The 25,532-nt window shown below is 40.7% G+C and overlaps 1 protein-coding gene across 2 annotated transcripts in view; it reads left to right on the forward strand.

Moving 5' to 3' along the window:
* The window catches only part of trrap (transformation/transcription domain-associated protein), an 82,518-nt gene that overhangs the window by 41,150 nt on the left and 15,836 nt on the right, over positions 1-25,532 (forward strand). For both annotated transcript variants that reach the window (XM_063481502.1, XM_063481503.1), the window contains 20 exons: positions 498-626; positions 1,464-1,613; positions 2,878-3,077; positions 3,512-3,633; positions 4,785-4,998; positions 5,134-5,313; positions 5,588-5,734; positions 6,028-6,147; positions 7,555-7,842; positions 8,452-8,589; positions 8,686-8,798; positions 9,268-9,403; positions 11,535-11,726; positions 14,316-14,511; positions 15,216-15,334; positions 15,464-15,610; positions 16,292-16,392; positions 18,807-19,008; positions 20,218-20,379; positions 25,345-25,435. In XM_063481502.1, the coding sequence (XP_063337572.1) occupies positions 498-626; positions 1,464-1,613; positions 2,878-3,077; positions 3,512-3,633; positions 4,785-4,998; positions 5,134-5,313; positions 5,588-5,734; positions 6,028-6,147; positions 7,555-7,842; positions 8,452-8,589; positions 8,686-8,798; positions 9,268-9,403; positions 11,535-11,726; positions 14,316-14,511; positions 15,216-15,334; positions 15,464-15,610; positions 16,292-16,392; positions 18,807-19,008; positions 20,218-20,379; positions 25,345-25,435 (3,147 nt within the window). The remainder of the gene's footprint in view (positions 1-497; positions 627-1,463; positions 1,614-2,877; positions 3,078-3,511; positions 3,634-4,784; positions 4,999-5,133; positions 5,314-5,587; positions 5,735-6,027; positions 6,148-7,554; positions 7,843-8,451; positions 8,590-8,685; positions 8,799-9,267; positions 9,404-11,534; positions 11,727-14,315; positions 14,512-15,215; positions 15,335-15,463; positions 15,611-16,291; positions 16,393-18,806; positions 19,009-20,217; positions 20,380-25,344; positions 25,436-25,532) is intronic.

Consider the following 25,532-nt stretch of genomic DNA (forward strand, 5'->3'; position numbering starts at 1 on the left):
CTCATTGGCATGGGATTTGGGGATTTTATAAACCTAATTATGATACAGCCAACAAAAATTGTTTGCATAATTACAAAAAAAATTATGACTTATAAAAGCTGCAAGTTCTGTATTTTTATTCATTAGACATGCCATTTCTGTAAGTAATTGTTTTAATTAATGTTTTGTTGTAGTGTTGTAATTGGTTGTGTTTTTAACATATATGTGCAATTTAATGTGATTGATTGTGTGTCATTTTGAAATATGGAGAGATGCTTATGGGAGAATAACTGTCCCGCATCTTTCCATAGAAAATGAATAGAGCATCATCTGTTTTAGATCATTGTATGAATTGTTTTAAAGCACTTTTGACAAAGGCCTAAAGGGGCTTGAAACATAGTGTGATCAATACATTATGATGCTGATTCCTTGCAGCAATATAACTGCGTCACTTTGCACGGCAGTGATTTCGATTTTCAGCTGTTCTTTGTTTGAAACAAACATTGCTGTTTTTCTAGGCACATCAAATGTGGCATCTAAGTATGAGGAACTTGAGTGTCTATATGCTGCTGTGGGCAAGGTCATCTACGAGGGGCTTACCAACTATGAAAAAGCAACAACCAACACTAACCCCACGCAGCTCTTTGGTAAGACCAGCTCTCGCGTTTATTTATTTTTTCCTCCTTTCTTGCCCTCGGTTACTCTTCTGTTGTTGCGTATATATACTTGGAAGGGAAAAAAAGTCAGTCTCCTACTCTCACTACAGCACCAAGCGGCCCCTCGGTTACTTTTACCAGTTAAGCCATTGAGTGGGCCGTTAAAATGCAAGCCGATGGGCTCTGCTGCTCGGGCTAACATCTGGTCTATTTAAATGGGGGCCACAGTCCAGCGGTTTGGGAAAGATTGTCTTGGGAAGGATTGCTGGTTTCAGCCCCTCTTCCTGTACAAACATTACTGGTATCCACCCAGATGTCAGAGTATTTATAGAAAAAGCTTTCATTAAAGTTTATTTCAAGGAGACTTTCATTTTTTTTTCTTTTAGATGAAATATATAGTAGGTTTCAAAATATAGGCCATTCAAGGTGATAAATGGCTATTTGAGAGCAGTCCAAAGGTAATGCTGCTTTATGCAGTTTCCTAAAATTACAGTGGTGGTCAATAAAATACAAAAAAAAAGAGCATTCTGTATCCTGCTGTTGCAGTAAAGTCACAGCGATGTGATGCATCCGTCTGGCCAGGAGGTGACATTTTAACATTTGTCTCCTCTCCAGGGAACAGCAACAAAGAAGAACATTACTCATTCTTATTTCTGCCTCTGTTACACTCTTGGGGGGGGGGGGGAATATATATATCAAGCTGCGTGAATGAACACAAGCTGACTGCAGGTGTCTGTGTCTGTTACCTCTCCCCAGAGAAGTGAAGCTTCTTGTCAAACTGTTCCATTTCCCATACTTCTTATCCCTCTGCCTTCATTTGTCTTACAGGGACACTGATGATCCTGAAATCAGCCTGCAGTTACAATGCCAGCTACATTGACCGCCTCATCTCAGTGTTCATGCGCTCACTACAGAAGATGGTGCGGGAACACCTGAGCCCCCAGCAGGCTAACCCAGGGGTCACTGAAACCAGCACAGGTACATGAATACAGTGGAAAGATGTGAGGAAGCCAGTGGCAAATGTAATTTAAAAAGTAATCACATAGGAAAGATGTTCAGTATGCCATGTATATTCAGTAGATTTTATATGAGCAACATTTACATGCTCTCTTGTGCCAATTCATGCAGTTTCACAAATTCGCAAGGTTTGCTTTCTATCCCTTTTTATTCCTTGCCCACAGTCTCTTATGTGTTGCTTAATATTTAACTCAGATTTTGAGTTCACAACATATTAGTCACCATTATTCTCCAAACTTGGCACCAGATAACCACTACTATTTCAGCTGAACTTATTCTACTTGGCTGCGGTTACACCTGGCTGACATTATTGGGGAAGTTTTTGCTCGTACTTTCCCCCAGCCCACGTCCAACAAGGAGCTGACTGTGTGTGAGGTGGACACAACACAGACATGAATGTACACTCACATCACAGCCTTTCTCAGATTGTTAAAGCTCATATATCCCAGGTGTCCCACCAGTGCCTCTTTCCGTAGAAAGACGGTATCAAAAGTTGTATATCAATGGCCCCAGCTGTGTTCTCAATAGCTCTTGTGGTCAGGAGAGATCCATTGTGCAGATAGTATGCTTTCTCGGGGAATGTTTCTCAGCTCTGGTTCCCAGTCTGTATTGTCTTCTGCTCTTTTTGTATCAACAGATGGTCACCTTGTGCTCTTTTGCTGTGGGGTTTGAAAGGGTAGTCACAGTTTGACACAGAACCTCTTGACAACTTGCCCTTTATATTAATCCGTGAGGGGGTGAAAGGGAAAAAAACACTTGGTTAGGTTTCCTGTTCATTTACTTTTCTGAACTTCAAGTTTATGGAAGTCTGGCAGTGCATAATTCCTGTTGCTACTCTTCAGACAGGAGGTAATGACTGTAAGATGCTATCAGTGCTTTAAATGGGTCCCTAATGACTGTATTGGGAAACACAGACATTAACTGTCCACCATGAACAGTTAGTCACTAAGACCAAAGGCCTTCTGACCATTAGGCTTTTTCCTCTAAAGATTATTCACGTTTCAGTAATCTAATAAGCTTAACTGTAGTAGTTCCATCCTGATTGTATTGAAAATGTGAAGTTCTGACTGCTGCCACCATTTAAAAATAGATAAGTCATTTCAATTTATTGAAGGCCAGAAAATTTGCAATAGAAGGAAGATGGATAAGTGCACAGATAAATGCATCTGTTCTGTAGTTTGTCTTGGCCCTGCCTTTGAATATTTTCATGTGTTTGTTCTGACAGTGACCAGCGAGCTGATAATGCTCAGTCTTGACCTGGTGAAGACACGATTATCCGTCATGAGCATGGAAATGAGGAAGAACTTTATCCAGGTCATCCTCACTTCCCTAATTGAGAAGTCTCCTGACCCCAAAATCCTCCGTGCTGTTGTCAAGATTGTGGAAGAGTGGGTGAAAAACAATTCTCCAATGGCTGCCAACCAGGTAAGGAGGAGGACTGTTCAGGTGTGAGACAGTAAAACAGCATTAAGTGAGGAAAAAAACAAAAACAAATGTGGTATTCAAGAGATCCTGGCATAATTCCTCTCATGAAAACAGGTGTAAATTAAGAACTGAATCAGCAAAGTTTTGAAAGGTGTGAAACCTTTGGACAAACAACAAGCGAAGCACATTTTCTAAATCTAGTAAGGTTAGCATTAGCATAATACCTACAGATGAGTCTCTGGTCTTCATTTTCTTTTAAGCTGAAGAAGAGCAAGCGGTACACAGCTGACCTAGACAGGTGCAGCTGCGAAAAACAACTGAATAGAGAATAGATTATTTTTCTTTTCTCACACCTTTCTATTTGTCTGTTTATTGTTCATAATATTTTTTTTCCCTTTATCTTACTTTCTACCCTATTCTTCTTTCCCTTTCAGATGCCAAACCTGCGTGAGAAATCCATCTTGCTGGTGAAGATGATGACCTACATAGAGAAGCGTTTCCCTGATGAACTTGAGTTAAACGCCCAGTTCCTGGACCTCGTTAATTACGTCTACAGGTAATTACCGTCATTCATCACATGGCTAAATGGCCACGCCACTGATGCCACACCGCCCTTGCATCCATCTTAACGTGAAAAGTGAAGGTCGGGGGCGGTTGAGGCGGGGAAAAGACACAGAAGGTTGGGTCAGGGGGAAAAAAGGAAAATAAAGATGAAGAGGAAGAGCTTGAAGTACCAGAAGTGTACCTTTCCTTTTTTATGACTAAAAGTTAATTATTAAAGATGGTAATAATTATAATAAGATTGTTAAACTCAGGAACTGGATGAACTAATTTAGAATCATTGTAGCTGTAAAAAAACAACAAAAAAAACAATTAAAAGCTGGAAAATTTAAGATGGCCACGAAAAGATTGACTGATGAAGATTGATAATAGGGTTACAGTACTATCAGTATTCAGCTAGCTGATGACAGGACACCCAGCAGGTGGTGGTCAAAGGCGAGAGACCGCCTCTGCCGGCTATTCATCAAACTGTGGCACTCATCACCTTTCCATCTTCTACACATACACATTTAATCAGCCCAGTGTATCCGCATCCTGATGCCAAAAGATTTAAAATGAGCAGTAAAGCCATGATGGACAGCAAGTAATGATAATGGAAGGATAAAGCAGCTGTGCCAGCGCAAAGTGTGATTAGGAGGACGGTGTAAATACGAGCAACATGCAGCTGTGGCACCGTGTTATTCTTTTCATCCCACCTACTCTCTCACTGCTTCTGTTTTATGAATCATCGCTTTGGAGCACATTCAGTGCTGTAGAATGACGTGGAAACGATCGCCTTTGTTGTTTCAATAGTTAGGTAGGTAATGTTACATCAGTCTTATTGTCAAAGACGCAGACTTTTGCCCAATATTCAGTTTTAACCACACCAAATGTAAGAAATAGTTCAAAAAGTTGTTAAAATAAGAGTATTTTCCAAGTTGCAAATTCCTGCATTGTTTCAGTGGCATATGCATGTTTTGCCAAAAGCTCTCAGCTGCACGGGGCACCGAGTTTTATCTGTGTGTGCAGTTCTCTGTATTACAAGTTAATGGTGACATTTTCTAACTCAGGCTCTAATCACTCCACCCCCACACACCCCATTTTTTTAATAACATTTTTGGTAACAGGCATCTCAGATTCTTTCTCACAAAACTTTTGCCCCTTTAGGGATGAGAGCCTTTCAGGAAGCGACATCACATCAAAGTTGGAGCCAGCCTTCCTTTCAGGGCTTCGCTGCACTCAGCCAATGATCAGAGCCAAGTTTTTTGAGGTGTTTGATGCCTCTATGAAGCGGCGCGTCTATGAGAGGCTACTGTACATCTGCTGCTCTCAGAACTGGGAGGCCATGGGCAGCCACTTCTGGATCAAACAGTGCATAGAGGTAAGCGGTGGGTCTCGGGTCTTTCTGCAGGCTTCATAAGGTTTTTATCCTGCGGGCATCTACGTGCTGGTTATCTGCCACCAACCGTCACCAATCTTCTTTTATGTATTTTGCACCTGTTTGTGTGTTTGATAGTTGTTACTGGCAGTTTGCGAAAGAAACACCATCATTGGCACCAGCTGCCAGGGATCCATGCTGCCATCTATCACAAACGTCATCAACCTGGCTGACAGCCACGACCGCGCCGCCTTTGCCATGGCAACGCACGTCAAGCAGGAGCCTCGCGAAAGGGAAAACACCGAGACCAAGGAGGAGGTGAGATACACAGACAGGCGCACAACGCCTCGCAACGTGTCTCACATAAATTGCCACATTATCCCATTAGGAGTTTTTACATACTGTGGGTCTAAGAAAAGAGTAATGCTGTGCCTCTTTGCTCGTCTTAAAAATTGTCCCTGTTGTCGTCATTCGTCCATTATCAAGAAGCTGTTGATAAAATGTTCTTTCAAAAACAGCCCAATACGAAGACTAAATGTCAAAGCTTGAACAACAATACATGTTTTTCCTCTCCTCATTTACCCCCTGGTAGGATGTAGAAATTGACATAGAATTAGCACCAGGTGACCAGACAGCCATTCCCAAGACTAAGGAGCAAGCAGAGAGAGACACAGGCAACCAACTGCACATGCTCACCAACCGCCATGACAAGTTTCTTGATTCATTACGGGAAGTCAAGGTAAGGCACTCCTTCAGTTTTGACTGGCTGATGAAATGAATTGAACTTTGATAGAGTGTAGGCAAAATTACAGAGATCATCCAAGGTTGACTACTTGCAGTTCAAAAACAATGTTTTATGTATTAAATTAATTATAGTTTCAAAACATTTTCATGTTCCAGTGGCATTATTCATTAACCCCCAAGAAGGATGATATGTCAGCAATATTCTTGAGCCCTAAAAGCATGAATTAAGAGTCAGTGCCTTGCAGAATCAGCAGCCAGAAGCTTTCATTTGTCTCTTTTCTGTGTTAGACGGGGGCACTTTTAAACGCCTTGGTTCAGCTCTGTCACATCTCCACACCGCTGGCTGAAAGGACCTGGGTCCAGCTTTTCCCTCGCCTCTGGAAGATCCTGTCTGACAGACAGCAGCATGTGAGCATAATTTATTAGCATCTTTCTTCTTCTTCTTCTTCTTCTTCTTCTTTTTTTTTTGCTCCCAGAGCAAGAATGGACAAAAACAGTGTGTGACGTGCATGACCAAACCATCCGATATCCTGTGAATAGTCAAGAGAAAGACATGCATGCTGCATTGTAATTTACATGATGATTTCTTTTTAGCTTCAGCAATAGCAATATGTTCATCCAAAGACATAAAGAAATAATATTTAAATGCTCCCTTAGGCTTGTTGTGTCCGCTATGAAATTCCTTTAAAGTGTTCACATTATTATTAAATCTCAGTAGATGTAAACTGCAGCTCGATTAGCAGGTAGAGACTTAAAACCAACAGATGTTATTTCTAGTTAACGTGTACATTTTCTTTTTGTGGTCATCATATACAAACACGTGCCTTTCTGTACTGTTTCAATAACTTGTGCAAACAGGCAGCGTCTTATTTCTGTCTCAAAATGATTAAAAGTGATTCAACTTTTAAACGAGATGCAGTCACTGGTCAGATTCTGAATAATTTATTCCTATGCCAGACCTCAAGCCACAAATGCTTAAGTTATTTATTTTGATGCCTGTCTCTGCATTTTATGTAGCGATTATGCCAACTTATGGTAAAAATGGAAAGATTACTGCAATTGAGGCTTTCTATCCCTGGGTTGACTCTTACAAGGGAATGACAGAAAAGTATATTTTCCATCGGAAGGATTTTGATGACACGTCGGCGTTCACCACCAGTCTAATTAAAGTGACCATTAAGGCATAAATTACTCCATGCTGTCATCGGGCAGCGAAAATTGCATTCATTACCAATACATCAGAGTGTGTCAGTCATGATTTTCAGAGCACTAACCCCATGATCATACTCAAGGTCTATTCTGTCCAAATGTGTGAGTCTCTGATTGCAAAGAGTGGCAGCATGCAACTCAAGCTAGCATATTATGCATTTTTCACTGATTTTCACATTGTATTGAATAAATATATACCTCCTTCAAAGTTGCATTATTTAAAAAAGGACAGCTTATAAAAAGAGCTGGACAAAGTGGTTTAATTACTAATGCAGTAACCATGTTTTTGCAGTATTGCAGAAAATACCGTAGATATGTATGTAAAAGTGCAACATGGTTCACTGATTGGTCTTGACTAACTTGTTGGTCATGATGTGGTGTGACACAGAAAAGCAGCATACAGTTGTCATTTGTCCCTTGCCATTCCTCTTATGTGTTATCCTCTTCCTCTTTTTTCCTGTTTCTGAACAGCACTCTCTTACTGGAAAATGGCATCATGTTGCATCCCGTACATGCAATTCAATGCTTTTGTCAATATGTCGTATCAGAGCACTGCTGCTAAAGTAATACTGGGTAGTTGATGATCTCGCCTTTTCTCCTCTCCAGGCTTTGTCCGGAGAGATGAGTCCTTTCCTTTGTAGTGGCAGCCACCAGGCCCAGAGGGACTGCCAGCCGAGTGCCCTAAACTGCTTTGTGGAAGCCATGTCCCAGTGTGTACCTCCTATCCCCATCCGTCCCTGTGTCCTGAAGTACTTGGGCAAGACTCACAACCTCTGGCTACGTTCCACTCTCATGCTGGAGCAGCAGGCCTTTGAAAAAGGTCTTAGTCTGCACAGTAAACCCAAGCAGAGCACAGAGTTCTATGAACAGGAGAGCATCACGCCACCTCAGCAGGTAATGGGTTTTCATTTAGATTGTGTGTTGACTTTTTAAGGCTTTTTAAACAATCAGGACTCTGTAAGACAAAGAAAAGTCCAATAAAATCAGGAATTCTATTGAGTAAATAAACTCCGATATTGCGAAATACGATCAACGTAACCCTGAAGTCATTGCCATTTTCTCAGCTGTGCAGGCTCTACTACACGTGCTAAAGATAACTGCTCTGCTGGATAAATTGTGCTATAAAGTATATTTCTAACCCAAGCATCTTTTTTGCATTATGGTCTATAATTATGTAGGGTCACAGATATGCAGATATCTCTCTCATAGGCTAACAGTCTGTGGACTGATATGAGTCAGGCGTTTAGCAAAACAAAATGAACTTGGCTCTTTCATGCTTATTGCTGCTGTTCCTTTCATTAGTGGTTCTTTTCCACAGCGGAGGGTTTAAACATATATTTGTCACGTCACTGCAGCCTCGTCTTTGAAGCTGGAAAATCTCCCTCTTATCCTGTCTGAACTAGACTCATTAGCAAATCTGCTCTCATTAAATTTACAGTTTGATCACTGCAGATGATCCAATTTGTTCTGCTTCTATCCACATTGTGTTCTTCTTCCGTATAGGAGATTTTGGACTCTCTGGCAGAGCTCTACTCTCTACTCCAAGAGGAGGACATGTGGGCAGGCCTGTGGCAAAAGAGGTGCAAGTTTCCTGAGACAGCAACAGCCATTGCCTATGAGCAGCATGGCTTCTTTGAACAGGTGAGAGAAAGCTTAAAGTAGACTCACCGAGGTAGTAATTTGTGGTGCTGTTATACTGTAATGTATATTTTGTTAACCCAAAACATATCCATTCAGGCTCAGGAAAGCTACGAGAAGGCAATGGAGAAGGCTAGAAAAGAGCACGAGAGGAGCAATGTTTCCCCGGCAGTATTCCCTGAGTACCAGCTGTGGGAGGACCACTGGATACGGTAAGATTTATGTTTCTTAAGTCCATACAAGATAGAGTCATGACAAGAAATGACCCTCATGCTTCCCTGCAAATCCAGCTGTCTCTTGTGTTTTTATGTGTGCTTGTTTAAAAAATGTGCTGTGAATTTACGTGGTGTTTGCTGCATTTTACAATGAAGATCATTCCTAAAATGAAAAGGACACAGAAATATGTAACGCTTGGAAAGTATGTTTAGGGTTTTAAATGATACATTGTGACTTTTAAAAAGACTTGTAGAAAACAAAGCAGACTTGTTGATTAAGTGAGAGACGGGAAGAAAAAGCGGCGCTGTCGAGGATGTGAGTTGCAAAGCAGCCTGTTGATGCTAAAAACATGGCCTAAAAATGACATAGCAATGTAGATTGAGCAAATAAAAAATGTGAAGAAATGTTATCGTCAAGTATAGAAAATGTAATCTTTGCTAAACTTCTCATCTCCTTTGTCTTTAGCTGTTCTAAGGAATTGAACCAGTGGGAACCGCTGACTGAATACGGCCAGTCTAAAGGCCATTCAAACCCTTATCTGGTGCTCGAGTGTGCTTGGAGGGTTTCCAACTGGGCTGCTATGAAGGAGGCTCTGGTGCAGGTGAGGGGTGCACAGTTCCAATATATAAGTATTTATATATATATATATATGTGTGTGTATATTTCTTTCTACACACATTCACATAGATTTCTTCTCTCACTGTCCTCAAAAGGTACCAATAACAGTTTCACGGGAAATAGAAACAGTAACCGCAAGTTGTCACTAACAAAGTCACAGACACAGTGGAGCCTGTAGGCATGAACCCAGTGAACCAGACAGACTCCACTAAACTTTTCTTTTTTTTCTTTTTTTTTATTTTACTCCTGTTACTAGTGCAGTCCTGGATATTAAACCCAGGCCTCGTGTTAGTGTGAGGTAGAGAAACTTGATATTGGTGCTGTCTGACCTCTCTGTAACCTCACACACCCTGGAAGAATAAGAGTGGCGGCCATAAAGCTGTGGAAATGCAGTTAAGCTGTTTAGTCCATGAATTTATTGGCCTCATGTTTTCCTAAAACAAAGTATAGATGGGTGGCGGGCGTGTGATAGTACTTGACATATAACAAATACTCCTACTTTGCTCTTTCAAGGAGACTTGGAACCAATCCATTGAGCAGCTCTGTCCGAAGGTGACATCTAATTAAATTGTCTGGATGCCAACACCAGCTTCACTATATCCCCTCCTTCTTGTTTCATTCTTTTGCCTCCTCTGTTTACTCATTCCTCTTTCTTTTGTCTCATGCCTCCCCAACCTCTCTTCTTTACTTGGTCTTCTTTCTACTATTACTGCCCACCCTACTTTTACTTTCACCCCCATCTCTTCATCCCTCGCTCCATAGCTCTGGCTGCAACAGCTAATATTTACGACAGCTGTGTGTGTGAATAATTACCCCAGCATCTGCTGCAGGGCGATTTGTTTTATGGTGGAGGAGAGGAGCAAGGCTTTCAGTTGCCTGCATGCCCACTCCTCACCAGCTCAGAGGCGAAGTCCAAATGTCCCTGCTTTCAATTAAAGCTGGCTCTTGATAAGGGCGGCCCTGTCTCCAGGATATTCATCAAGCGTCACCCCCGATAAGTGCGCTTTGACCGATCACTGTAATTTTCTCCAGCATCGGAAGAGCTTTCGCAAATGCGCACACCTATACCTCCTCACTCTCTTGCTCTTTTCACTCTTTATCCTTTTGGCCTTCTGTCATTCTGTCTCTCTTGCTCACTTATAAATGCACAACAGCAGACCACAGGTGTGACGTAGGAGGTTCCCTGCGGGTGTTATTTGTTTGATGCTAATGCGGTGAGCTTATTAATCAATAGCAAGGCCCTTTCTGCTTCTTCGCCTCTGTGTCAGGCGTGTCAAATTTATTAGTCATTAGTACAAAAGTTCCGCTGAACCCATTCACAAAATAAATCGCAACCAATATTGTTGTATATTTGTCTAAGTACTAAATTGCACAAGGAAAATGTCACAGGCCCTTTCCCCTCAGATGTTTTCATGTAATTAAAACTGCTACAGCACTGTGAAGAGTGTGCGCTGTTCTACTTGACATTATGGCGACAAATACACATAGGAAAACAAACAGGCAATTCAATATGAACTCCTCTGGGATTTACCTAAAAGCAGTACATGTGAGAATGTAAATGTTTGCTAAACCTCCCAACCTAACGCACAAAATTGTCAAAAGTTCATGTGTGAAATTCTTAATTCTTTCAAGCTATTTATATTGTATATGTATATTTATATTTGAAGCACAACGTTGTGCACTTGTTATTCACATAGCCTGTGTTTTACCTGTTGTAAGAAAATGACATTAAAATGAAATTGACACTCACTTTTCACAAGATTTTTTTTATCCTGTGTTTCTCCCTCTATTTTTTTTGGGGGGGGGAGAGAGAAAGAAAAGTTGATTTATTTTCAACATAAAAAATGCAAGAGAAAGATGTTTCTCATTGTCATTTTCCAGAGATAGTAGATTATAGAACAACGATAAGATGGATTCAAAACACACATTTATGCTTATCGTGGCAGGTATATGATAGTAAAACACAAGTCCATTGATGTACGAGACTGATCTCATCTTTTAAATGTGACTGAGCAAAAGTATGCTAATTTCAATCAAAATTGCTATTGTTCTACTAAGTTGCTACCATTAATTTTTGTTTAAATATTTCATTTTCTTACTGTATGAATTTCCAGGTGGAGCTGAGCTGCCCTAAGGAGATGGCTTGGAAGGTGAACATGCACCGTGGCTACCTGGCAATCTGCAACCCAGAGGAGCAGCAGCTCAACTTCATAGAACGGCTGGTGGAGATGGCCTCCAGTCTGGCCATTCGTGAGTGGAGGAGATTGCCTCACATTGTTTCCCATGTGCACACGCCATTGCTTCAGGTCAGTATACCCAATACATAAAGAGTTTGGATTTAGACGAAAGACTTAGTCAAATGACCAAGAATGGTACCGAGGAAAATACGTTTATTGTGATAAGCACTTGAATAGATGCATGTCAAGCGATCGTCTGTGGCCCTAAGACATTGTGCTGTTGAGAAGTGCTGATAAGCCCCCTCCCCACCTTCTCACTCCATTCTTGTAAAATTGAGATGGATGATTAAAAAAAAAAAATCAAAAACCCTTTAAGCCTCTCTGATTCCACCACAAGAGATTACAATAGACAAGGCAAAGATGAAAAAGGAGAGTGGAAAAAAGACTGCAGACTGAGGGACTGAAAATTGAAAAAGGTGGAGAGTGAACAGAATGGAGGAACACGGGGAGAAAGAGTGAAGAATAAAGAGTTAGTTTAGAACGGCTGTAATTACTTCCCTGCCATCAGATACTATTTGATTAAATACCTGCAGCAGAATTACATTTACATGATGAATGGGATAGTCTGAATGAAGGTTAGAAATGGGCCATCAGCTGATATTAACAGATAATTGTGAAAAATATTGTACGGCCTAATTTATTTTGTTTTGGGAGATTTCATTCCGGAATGGGGGGTTAAGTCTTCAGCTTGCTCTGATTTACTACATTTATCTTTTCAAAATGGGTATTTGAATTGTGCAACTATGTTCCTCGTTAGTGTGTGTGTGTGTGTGTGTGTGTGTGTGCGCGTGCTCGTGCTCGTATATGTGGAGTCCAATTATTTAACCTAGCCGAGGGAAAACAAGCTATTTATTCCTCTGCCCAGCCAAGCGGCCTGTTGTAAATCTCCATTCCAAACTCTATATCTCAAATTCACGACTCCATGAGCCTTACAGACCAAGAAGCCCAGACTCTGCAAATACAGTAGGGTTCAACTACTATTTGAATCAAGTTATCATCAAATCCCAGCTCTCAGCAGTGGCTGACGATCAATGGATTATCATCCACACTATTGATTACGAGGGCTGGCATTAATATTGATTGATGAGTAGTTATAATAGAATGATTGATTATATGTTCACAATGCTGCTTTGGGCCAATCAATGAGGCCTCTTTTCACAGAATGAGATAGAAGCCCTCGCTTATCATTTTCACATTTTCCCCATCTCCGTGTCTTTTTTTTTGGCCACATCCAAGCAGATTAGCTATTGAATAATGTAGGAAGGCATAATGATTTTGCCTGCAAAATAATTTTGTTGCCACGAAAAAAAAAAATACTGCTGCATTGTATTTCCATTGCAAAGTATGTTTTTGTTAAAATGTCACAGGAACAAGAACAATCTGCAGTATCACAAGGTTTCTTTGACCAATAATAATTGAGGCATATTGGCCTGAAAGCATTATGTACAAATAAATAGTGTAAAAGTTCATAATGTGATGATATTTGCTACATAAAGAGTGTCACTGTTCTGAGCAGGCATTGCTGTTTTTTTCCCCAAAGCTGTTAGACCTCATACTTGAGTATGAGTTTCAAGAAAATGACTTGGATGTGGTTAGATTAAGTGATGTTGTTTTTTTTTTTTTTTTTTTTTTTTTTTACCTTATCTCTCAATAGACTAGCAGTCCTTCATCCTGCTGCGTTTTAAATCATCCTTTTTAATCTCCATGCTTTTACATTAGTGCCTCCTTTCCGTTAACACAGCAGTCACGGCATCTTTCTTGTTCGAGCTATGGCTTCTGCTCGTGTCTTTCTGTTAACGAAATTCTAAATGTCAATTTATCGGTGGGTTGATATTACCGACTTAATGATCCATCAGCATCACATTTATAACAGCTAATAAGTGAAATTTTAAAAAATAGGAAAAGACGAGACCCCCCCCCCAAAAAAAAAAAACATTCTCTTGACAAGACGGTTATTGGTGACAGATGGACAATGTGTATATCTCGCAGAGCAAACTAAGCAAGGAAGTCTGGATGGATGTTTAAATTTGTTTAGGTGTGTAGACAAAATATTAACAAGATTAAGATCAGCTGGTGTACGTTCTGGACCAAATCTCTAACGCTGACTGTAGGAGCAGACCTGGCAACACAAAATTTTAACTCAACATCAAAGAAAAAGTTATTGCAAGCAAGACAACCATTTGATATATTTCTGCTACTTCAGATGCTCAAATAAAATTCTACATGTTCAATTTAAAGTGGTAATGTACAGCTCCATCAGTCCTCCCTCACTCAAACCTCTTCTCATTCTATTTGAACCCTCTGCGGTAACCCTAGCTCCCTATGGTATCAGAATATGTGATTTTTGGCTTTTTAAAAATCTCATCCAAGTTATAACTGCCATATATCAAAAAAGTTTTAACAATAGGTGAGGGTTACTTACCCTGATGTCATTGTCCTTGCTAAATAAATAAGTATTGCTTTTCAACTATTTTTAACTTGACTTTCTCGTGCAGTCAGCATTTATTTTATCATAAGATAGTAAAAGAAGTTCCTATTGAAAGCTTCTTAGTTATAAAACTTTCAGGAGGAATAGTCAAAGAATCAGGCAGGCATGTTTAAGTTTATCGTGAATATTGAATCAAAAATACAAAAGAGTTTATTATCATTTCTCTCCAGGCTGCACAGCAGATCATTGAGCTGCAAGAAGCCGCCCAAATTAATGCAGGGCTTCAAACGGCTAACCTCGGCCGCAACACCAGCCTCCACGACATGAAGACTGTGGTGAAAACATGGAGGAACCGACTGCCTATTGTTTCGGACGACCTGTCGCACTGGAGCAGCATATTCATGTGGCGCCAACATCACTACCAAGGTATGACACGTGCTCTAACACAACTGCATCTAAATGCAAGACCATGATATACTGAAACATAAATTTAGCCATTGTACACGTGTCAGGATGCCACATTCATGCAGACACACTTTCACATTGCTGCTTTGGTGTCCACTAGTTCCAGGAAGGGCTCTTCTTTAAAAGGCCATGACGTGCAGAACCCCCTCAGGGTCTCAGTACCTTGCCAAATGTCAGCCCACTAAAGCACTCTCTCTTTCACTGCAGGACACAACACACACACACTCAGACACACACATGTTTACCTTGCTCAGTGCTCAGCTCTCTCCCGCAGTGACTTTGAAACCATTCAGAAAGGCAGCCACTGCAAAATGTGATGTCTCAAGCAACTTGAGCTTCAACTCTTACTGAGAGGCACTGAAATAATGATAGTGGTGGTTCTGCAGCACCATGCCAATAAAATCCACTTCATTTATACATGACAGCCTTCAAACTTAAAGTGAAATGGAATTTTCTTGATGAAATTCATCGCCATGGCTCATTTACTGTTCAATACGTTTAGTGTCCCCAGTGCCCTCCCCTGCGTTATGACAGCAGAGCCTTTAGAGTGCTAGAAGTTCCCCACCCTTCAGACTGCCCTAAGCGCCCCTCTTTTAGCTTTCTTTATCAACTTTATCAATTGTGCAGGGAAAAAAATGCTTCTTTGTCTTTTTGTCTGTCCACAGCCATTGTGACAGCATATGAGACAAACACACAACATGATCCCAACAACAACAACGCCATGTTGGGAGTTCATGCCTCAGCTTCTGCTATCATTCAGTACGGCAAGATAGCTCGCAAACAGGTACTGGTTCAAGCCGACAAACTTTTATTAAAATGAATAAATGTAATCTGCAAAGATCAATGCCACATTTAGCATCCATCTTTAAAAAAAAATAATTGTAACCTATCACACGTTTTTTTTCCCCCCCAGGGTTTGGTGAATGTGGCTCTGGACATTCTGAGTCGTATCCATACCATCCCCACAGTGCCCATTGTTGACTGTTTCCAGAAGATCAGGCAGCAGGTCAAGTGTTATCTGCAGTTGGCAGGTGTCATGGGCAAGAATGAGTGCATGCAGGTGAGATATAAAGCTCCATGTGTTCTGCTTTCTGCTTCTATATCAAATTGAAGCGACTGCTACCTTCTGCATATATCATTTTCACCTTTCATGGAAGCATTTGACGCGTTAGTAATTTAAGTATTTGGGCTGATATCTGTCAGCAGTAGCTCGAGGCATAGTTAGGGGTACTTTGAGTGGGAGCTATAGAAAGAGCAATAAGTGTTTGGGGTGGCTCTAGGTGACAAGTTATAGCAGTGAGACTTATAAGAGAGTGTGTAACTCAGGAGCTTGCTCTTAAGCCCATGGAGTGCTCTGATTAATAGAAGTAGTTCAACACACCACAAGTCATTAAAAGTGCCAGTAGACACTCTTCTCTCCCTCTCTCCCTTTCTCTCTTCTATCTCATCTGTGGTTCTCTCTGTCTCTTTCTCCTGCTACACATCGTTTGTCACAGCAGTACATAGGGGACACCTAATCAGAGGCTCACCGTAATGGAAGTTTAGTTCCCTTAACACCTCTACTCTTACTTCTTAATGAACAGTGAGCAGTTTGTTTGTTCTTCACCTGTGATTATGGCTCTGTCTAAAACACAACGTTGCAGTACTTCTTGAGAAATCTTCTGCCTAACGTGGATGAAAATTTACCTGCTGCAGTTTTGTTTGAAGTTAAACTTTTGTTGTTCTGGTGTCTGTCTGTCAGGGTTTAGAAGTGATAGAGTCAACCAACCTGAAGTACTTCACCAAGGAGATGACGGCCGAGTTCTACGCTCTAAAGGGGATGTTCTTGGCTCAAATCAACAAGTACGTTAACCAGATGTTTAGTCTTTGATGGCCTTTCATGCATTGTGCTTTTTTTGTCAACATCCAAGTTTATATTCCTGGCGCTGCCTTCCCTTTATTCATCATCACATTGCCCTGAAACTGTGTCAGTGGTCCCTTGACACTGTGTGGGTGTTTCATCCTGCCAGTACATAGCAGTTATGTTTACTTGGCAATTCTTGCCTCAGAGTAATCCACCTCTAAAGCTCTGTTAGCAGGTAACCCATGTGACATGGCTTAGATGAGATCTTTGTCATCAGGTGTCAGTAATTTGTTTCTCGCTGCAGGGTTTGCCTGTAGAGTGTACAACTGCTCTCCATGTGTAGCTGGGCCTTGCACACCCACAGCCACACTCTTTAACATTCCTTCCTCTTCAGCACCAGCTTTTTTTTTTTCTTTCTTTCTTTTTTTTTTTTGCCCGTCATTTTGTCATGACATGGCGTCCTGAGGGGTGAAAGACAAATTGAGGAAGGCTTATTAAATGTATATGCAGCTCAATAATTAACTCTAGGCAATTTACAGGAATCTCTGGGATCAGCAAAACTTGCCTCCACCTCAGCAGGGTTTATTGCAATCATTAAGTTTCCCCTGCACCAGGGGAGAATTAACAGCTGAGTGGGGGTGAGGGGTTCAGAGATTCTTGTGTGTGTGTGCGTGTGCACGTGCAACCACATGTGCTAAGGATTTTGGGATCAGTCAATTAAACGGGTGTCAAATATTTGACAGTCTGTTGGGTGACTGTGCTCCTGTTGAGCCGGCTAGCAGAAAGCGTTAATGTACTTTAACACTCGCAAAGCGACTGAGGAAACCCCATTAAGTATTACTGGAGGGTCTTCGGCTCTGACTCCCATAGCAATCAAGCTCCCGTTTTTTAATCACATGCCAAATGCCTTTTATAATAACACATTTTAATTGATTGGCTTGGGAGACATTTCACTGCAAGTAAGTGGCAGAGCTGTTTTGGAAGCACTCCTAAAATGGAGGTCCATTCACCAACTTCAGCTCAGTAAGACTTTTTCATTGACAGGCCTGTCTCCTTGTTTTGACTGCAGGGTAGTGCGTCTCGGGGTGCCGCTTGCATCTTATTTATTAATCAGAGGCTGAAAGGTGTGTAAAAATTATTCAGACTGCGTGCCAACGGTTAGAAGCTTCTTGGCATGGTGAAAATAGCTGATGATTCAGAATATATTTCCCTGTCAGCATAAATGTTGCAGTCAAAACTTGGGTCGGTTGCCAGAGTCTACTTGTCTGTTTCATAGCCTGCTATTTAATAGTTTGTGTATTGAATCTTAAGTGTGTGATTGCTAGACCGCAATACCACAATAGAAGTTGTCAGGAATTTATTAAGATGGAGTGATGGATGGATAGATATGAAGTTATATCTGTACAGTTAGGTTTAAAATATATTACATAATACCATGAGACCAAATAGTCAATATAAGTGCAGACACAGATAAAATGTGGATTTTATTATACCCACAAAAAAAAGCCCCAAAGATGATATCAAGAGTCCGTCATCAAGAAAATGAGCTATTTTAAGAAATAAGTGGCCCCATAAGCAAAAGAGGTCACCTAAACAGAACTATACTGAACCATACCCAATAAACTGACCAAGTCAAATGACAAACAACTCCACCAAACTATCTTATTTTTAAAATGAAGAGACCAATTCTTTCTCATGTGAATACAGCAGATGGTTCTGTCCATTTGGCTGGCGTCTGCATTTAAACCTCTCTTAGCGCCCTATTTTGCTTAAGGAGCCACCGGGAAATTCAAGTCAATATAAACCAAATTTGAATGCTTCGTGATTTTGAATACAGAGTAAACACCAAATAATACCAAATTAAATAAATCAAACTAATTGTTTGCTTCACAACTTCAGTGACAGCAAAAATAACTTAAATGTAGCAGCGATGTGGGAGCGTAAAACCTTGGTTCAGTGTCTGGTTTATATGAAAGCGGAGTGTGGATGAATATTACGATTGTGTGCTTGTGGATACTGCAGCCACATAGTAAAACAAAACTGTTAATTCATACTGGGTTGAATTTTTATTCTACAGTACCGTGAGAAAAAGCGCTGAAGATTACAGCAGCTGAAAATCTGTGGTTTATTGATGTTTAGTTAATAATTCAAGATGTGATCAACATTTCTCGCACACTCCATCTTTTTCCTTTTCTCTTGTTCGATCGCCTCCCACCGTTTCTCCTCTTACATGCTGCTCTCTTCAGCATCTCTACCTATTTCCTTTTCTTTTTTCCCTTCTGATTCACCTTTCACTCAATTTTATTTCCTTTCCCCCAGCTACCTCCCTTTTCTCACTTGCCCTTGACACTCATTAACCGTAATATACCCTTCACCCTCTAACACTTTTCCTTTCCCTTCTTTCTTGTTCTAGGTCAGAGGAGGCAAATAAGGCTTTTTCAGCAGCAGTACAGATGCATGACGTTCTGGTGAAAGCCTGGGCCATGTGGGGCGACTACCTAGAGAACATTTTCGTTAAAGATCGTCAGCTCCACTTGGGAGTCTCTGCCATCACCTGTTACCTCCATGCTTGCCGCCACCAAAATGAGAGCAAGTCCCGCAAGTACCTCGCAAAGGTGATAAGAGAAGTGGGATGCAGGGGAGGGATTTGTATGATCATCATGGTTGGTAAAACTCCTTGCAAAATGCTGATAATGGCAACATTTCTGTGGTTGCTTGTTTATCTCTTGATTTCAGTTGTCAATGTTTTGTTTGCTTGATAATGAAACCAGCAACCTTCCTGCCTAAAGCCATGATTTTTTTTTTTTTACAACAGGGAGTCACTTTTCATTCTCTAGTTTCCTGACCTCATCTACCCCATACATTATTGCTGCCAATGAGAAGAAAGCCATTCTTTTTTCCACCTCTCAGGCTTAGCCATGGTTAAAAGTAGAGTAGTAATTTGATCGATTACAGTCTAGCAGCAGGGTAGGCAGCGGGGATGGGTTCCCACAGTAGATCGATGGTGGAGTGAAGGCCATCCTCTGGCACTTGGGGTCAACAGACTAATGGCATCCCCTGACACTCCAATCTCATGACCCTCTACATGAATTGACCTTTCTCTAACAGTCTGACCGATTTCCCCCATACAGCAACTCTGCAGGCAGTGCCTAGGAGGTAAAGAGATGGAACCTCTTGCTAACAACCATCCTACCTTCTTAAATGGACACTAACTCATTCAGTGTAGCCTCTCGAAAAGTTACCACAGCACAGAGCCACCTTGGTGTGTGTGTAGATTGGCTGTTACTATCGATTTCTGTTTAAATAATTTAATGCCAGCTTCACCTTCATATTAAATGGGGTTTTTTTTGTTTTGTTTTGTTTTTTTCTGGTGACCCCACCCATAAGTATTGTACTGCCAAATTGGGTTGGCAGCGCTTACTTCTGATGGATGAAGCGAGATGACCAGTCATTATCAGTAATTATGCACAATCTGTGTACTCAGAAACAGGAAGGGGGGTGGGGGGATAATGTCTTCATCATAATGCACACACACAAGCTTACCAGGGGAGGAGAGATCACCACCACATGGCTCAGCTTTGATCATACTGAGGATTGCCAAGATGCACTCGTATATTGCTCTGCACAGCAATCGCCTGGTTAGTGGTAGCAATGTTGCACCTTGCGATTTGGTGTCTTGCAGTAGGTGAATAATTGTGACTGTTATTATTGACCTTTATGTGACCTTTTTCACATTTGTTGTTTCTTCTTTCTGCTTCTGTCCTTTCTCCCCAACTATCTTTGACTTTCATCCCACCTTCTAACACTTTTTTTCCCACCCGTAGGTCTTGTGGCTGCTCAGCTTTGACGACAAGAACACTCTGGCCGATGCTGTTGACAAGTACTGTATTGGAGTCCCACCCATCCAGTGGTTGGCATGGATACCACAGCTTCTGACCTGCCTGGTTGGATCAGAAGGAAAGCCTTTGCTTAACCTAATAAGTCAGGTGAGGCTTTTGCAAAACTCCATTTGTGCTTAAGTCAAAAATCTTTGTGGTCAGCTCTCAGTGGGTCTGGATGTTTGCTGCACCCATCAATCTTAGTATTGCTTGGCTCTCTGTATGCATTTGGGGCAGCACATCTGGCTTAGTGTGTAAGCGTCAGTCCTTGTGCACGTCTTTCTAATCAAGATAAATTAACTGCATTCACGCCAAAGTAGTCTCTCTCCTGCTTTCTATTTACCAAATTAAGCATCCAGATTCTTTTAGTGTCCCCTTTTACAACAATTTATTGGCTTCCACTAGTCCCTGGTGAATTGGTTTTTAAATTATTTGTTCAAGAAATGATTATGAAGTTAATATTGAACGCATCCGCACTGCAGGAACAGAGCTAGTAATTAAACCAAGGACTAATTTGCTTTGCTTAATGGAGTATTATTTCTGCACAATTTGAAGAGGGTGATCTTCAAAGAGTAGTCTGCTATAACAAACAGCCATCCTCTCAACAGAGCTGGAATGTTGTATGGAGGATGTGAGGGAAACTGTAAAGGAGGATAAAAAGACGAGAGTGAAAAGGCGAGGTTTTAAAGTGACTTCGATAAAGTTAAAAAGTGTCACACATTGGATAGCTGAATAAAAAAAACATACTTAGTGGTTAGAAGGAAAATATAATAAAAAATATATATATAAACCCAAATCCAAGCATTTTATTAGAATTTAAATTGGCCTACATTGACAGGCCCCCTCTAGCCCTTGGGCACGTGTGTAGTAGCATCATAAGCACCGTGTGTATGTGAGTGTGAAGAAACGATGATTACTTTACTTTAGCAGTCTTTCTTACTTTTTTAGTATGCAGATTAAAAGGAAACATGTCACTGATGGCTGGTTGTTAAGCCCATTAAGAAATAGCATTTCTGAAAGTTAGCCATTAACCCTGTAAGACCCAACTCATCAAAAAATAGCCAGAAAATTCAGATTTTTGGGGAGCTGAGATGTTTATTAACCCTTATGACAAAATCCACAAAAATGTTTTTGCTATATCATGTTGTGTATAATATATATTTTTTTATATATTTATTCAAATTTTTTTTATCGCATTTGATACATTTTTGTTTTTGGCAACTTCTTGTTAACAACAATGTTAATTTTAGACAAAAAAAAGGGGTTTGTCCATAACATTTTGAAATTATGGTAAGTATTGATCATGTTGATGAGATAGAGTATCAATTGTGATACAGGGGGCATTATAGAGTTAAATATAGGCCCAACTGTAGAAGCTTGCTGCATTATTTTCATTTGTTTTAGTGTCTGTGGAGGTTCTTTTTTTTCTTTTCTTTTTTTAAAGATGTTTCTCATCCAAGAGGCTTCTTCAGTTCTAGAACAACTGATGGAAATCCCAAATATTTAAACCCTCATTTTCCTGTTTTGGTTTTTGGGAATCTTTTTAAAATATATTAGACCATGACACATGACTGATAAAAAGCTTAGCTTTAATCTCTCAGTTAACCCGAATCACTTCTGTACGTATATAAAATGGATGTCAGTCTGTGACTATACAAATTCTCCTTCCATAGAGACTCACTTCTTCCTTTTGGTCCGCCTTTTCATGCTATTATGACTGAAGTGTAAAAGGTTGACACCCGTTTCTTCTCTGCCTTTTTTGTGTAAAGAACAAACCACATTTTAATGCATGGCATTCTTTATCCCTCTCGCCTGACTGAATTATTTAGAGTTTCTCTGTGGCGGCGGGATGTTTAAAAAAACGTATGTTGAAATATTGATGAAGGTGAGGAGAAGAGCGCCTGGGGGCAGGCGGGAAGATGAATCAGAAGTTAGCAGAGAATCTCAGCACCCCTTCCCACACATGCTCCCTCCCTCATTGCCTGCACCGTGTCTGGCGTGCTCCCTCTTCCCCTTAGCTCACCTCAGCCGTGCCAAATTATGACATTTCTTATCTTCCCATTAGTGCGGTGATCTCTGGTTCCTCCTCTTCCTCTTTCCCTTCCTTCCTCTTTCATCTTTAATACAGCTGTTAGCTGACACTTAGCACTCCCTCTTCCACTTGCTCTTGACATCTCACTTGTCAGCTCCATATTGTACTTTTCATTTCAAGTCATTTTCTCTGTTTTAGGGACACTGAAAAAGAAAAATGTGAAAACAGCATATTTACTCTTTGTACAACATATAAAATTAGTAAATATTAGTGGGTACACTAATGTTGCTAGATATCTATAGTATATGTAGTTCCCATGTATGTGTTTGTTTAAGAGCAAGGATCACATTAAGTTGAGGAAGTGGAGAGTTTTTCCTAATTAAATAATCATTTGTTTGACTTTATGAGACGTCTGAGATGTCTAGGCTTCAACCCAAAGCGGCCACAGCCTTTCACTACCTTGTTATTCCTGTCTCTCTCTCTTCCCCACCTTCGGGCCAGTGTAGAGTTATATTCCTTTTGGGAGCCACGTCTCTTGAAGATTTTCAGACCAGCTGAGACCTGGAACAGTTCTTTTGGTAACCTAAGGAAGATGTACAAGTGTGTGTTACATAGCCACAGGCTAATCCGTTTTCAACTTGAACTCAGTTTTATGTAATCATGATTTGTACAGTCTGAGAATCTTTCTAAAGACAGCTAGATGTCACAGGAATGTGAGTCAAGCTAAAGAAAGCGTAGAGGTTCCAAAATGCATTTATCCTCAGTCTTCTCTGTCGTCTTCTGTCTCACTACTGTAGCCCTCTCTCTGTAACCACTGATCCTCGGCCCACCGTTAGCCACATTGAGCTTAGTTTTGTTGGATTTTTGGATTTATCCTTTTCTGCCCTGCAGGCAGCTACACTGCACTTTTAAAACAATTCTCCAATTTGGCCGTATTTGAAATGTTCAGCAAAACTGTGGCTAGGCTTGTTTTACTTTGGCATACAGTTTTTAATACTGTAAAATAATTTAGTGAGGTTTGTCACAACTCATGTTCTGCCTTGAAGCACTCACTTTGTGCAGTGACAGGGAGTATGTGTCATATATCAGTGTCAAGTTTACGGTGCTCATCCAAAGAGAGATTCCTTTACATTGCAATTTGCACAGGTTGTCATTCATTCTGGTGTTATTTGGTGAAATGTGACTTGAATTCAGACTGTAGCCACGGGAAAATGTGTGGATGGATGTTTGGTCAGAGGTTTTACTGCATGTTCAAGACTTTTAGGGTTTAAACAGTGTGAATCGAAACAAACACTTTTCACATCACCATCTGAGCTTTCAGATGCTGTTTGCACATTCACACCGCAGTCCTGAACTTTTCCAGACATCACCCAGCAGAGGTGCACGTGACAGCGCAAGTGTCCATCCTGCCAGCTTGTTAGTACAAAGTCTGTGCAATGTCAGATGATTCCTGTGTACAGTTAAAGGTTCAGTGCATTAACTGCAAGTGAGTGGACAATATATGTGTTACCTCCTGCCTGAGAAAGGGCAACTGTGACAAAATAAGATTCTTTAGTTGAAGACTCACCTGAATCTTCTGTCACAAGTTAATGCGAACTGTATTTGCAAACTACAGGCTGAAGGAAAGGCTGAACTCTTTACCCCTGCAGTAAGGGCACCTGGTGGCTTTGTTATTGTATTTTGCTGGCATGGTTTGGGTCTTGTTGTCAAAGTAAATCAATACAGAGCTGTTCTGAGTGATCGCCTTTATCCTAAGATGAAATATTCCTATGCTGATGGGAGTACGGTCACCCATCCATAGGGTATGAGGGGTCACTGAATGTTTTCTTACACCCTATTTAACACCTTTGGTGTGTTTTTGTTTGTTTGTTTGTTTGTTTTTAACTTCTTAGACAGCATTCCCTACCACTATTATTAAAACACCAAATGAGGGAAATGTCTTCTTAAGAAAATCATTGTGACCAACTTTAAAAGCTAACTGAAGCTCAGTCACATTGGTACATCGTAAGCTTTCACAAACACTGACTTGTTTTTTCCCCCCCAATAATTTGTCATCTGTCATGCGTATTCTCTCTCTCCAATGTATCCTGATAACATGGTGGATGTTCATATTAAAGACGGGCAGTGTCAAATTATGATGCCAGCACCTATAATATGGTCATCTCAGTTATGTTAGATGACCAAATTATAGTCCCACTGACCTGCTGTTAAAAGCTTCTGTTTACAAGGGGCAGCCACTTAAAAGAAAGTTGCCTTAAAGGGGAGGGGCAAGGGAATTAAAACAGCTTGTTTCGGACAGAAGATGAACTGCAGGACGGCCCCAAGGCCCAGTAGAAGATTATAATGGGTTATTTTGAATTATGAATAATGTAAAGCTACTTTAAACAGCCAATCATGTAATTTCATTATAAATGGAAGAATATAAGAAAAATATAACATCAAGAAGAATTTATTCCACATATCAACACTTTGAGTTCACTGATTGTTTGTTTTTTAAAAACACAATACTTTGATGGTAGAATGGCTGGCTTAGTGGCTTAGTACAGATACATAAATCATACATAAAAGACGACCATTGAATTCACCTGGTGTATTACTTATCAAAGGATTTGCACTTCAGTAACTTAAAGGTAAATTTGCTGTGCGTTTAAAACTCATAACCTCTTATGTCCCAACTTTGACCATTAACTCTTCTAGTGGTGTCGGTGACTTTTCTTGGAAGTCTTGAAGGCAGTTTCATCATCAGTCACATTGAGTTTTGTAGCTCAGCCATGACATGTTTTTAACTCCCCTAACTCCACCGACTCAAAGCTTCAAACACCCCCTCTGTAAGAGCACAGGTCTTTGGCAGTATCTGTATGATCTCTCTCTTTCACTCTCTCACCCTGACACATATAGTCATACAGTATCTCTCTGTCCCTCTCTCACTGTCTCTCTTTCTATCGCTTCCCTCTTTACCTCTATCTACACCCCTCTCTCTCCTTTGCAGTCCTTAGGGGGAGTCTTTGAAATGTAATCTGTGACCCTCTTTTATCTGCTAGGTGGGACGAGTGTACCCCCAGGCTGTCTACTTCCCCATCCGCACCCTTTACCTGACTCTCAAGATCGAGCAGAGGGAACGCTACAAAAGTGGTAAGTAAACATAAGTGCGTGTAGTGTGTTGCCTGATTTAGCACACTTTGAACAATAAAAGGTGGGGTTTTTTTGTTTGTTTGTCTGGTTTGTTGTT

Source organism: Pelmatolapia mariae, linkage group LG8 (genome assembly GCF_036321145.2).
Source record: "Pelmatolapia mariae isolate MD_Pm_ZW linkage group LG8, Pm_UMD_F_2, whole genome shotgun sequence".
Classification (NCBI taxonomy): Eukaryota; Metazoa; Chordata; class Actinopteri; order Cichliformes; family Cichlidae; genus Pelmatolapia; species Pelmatolapia mariae.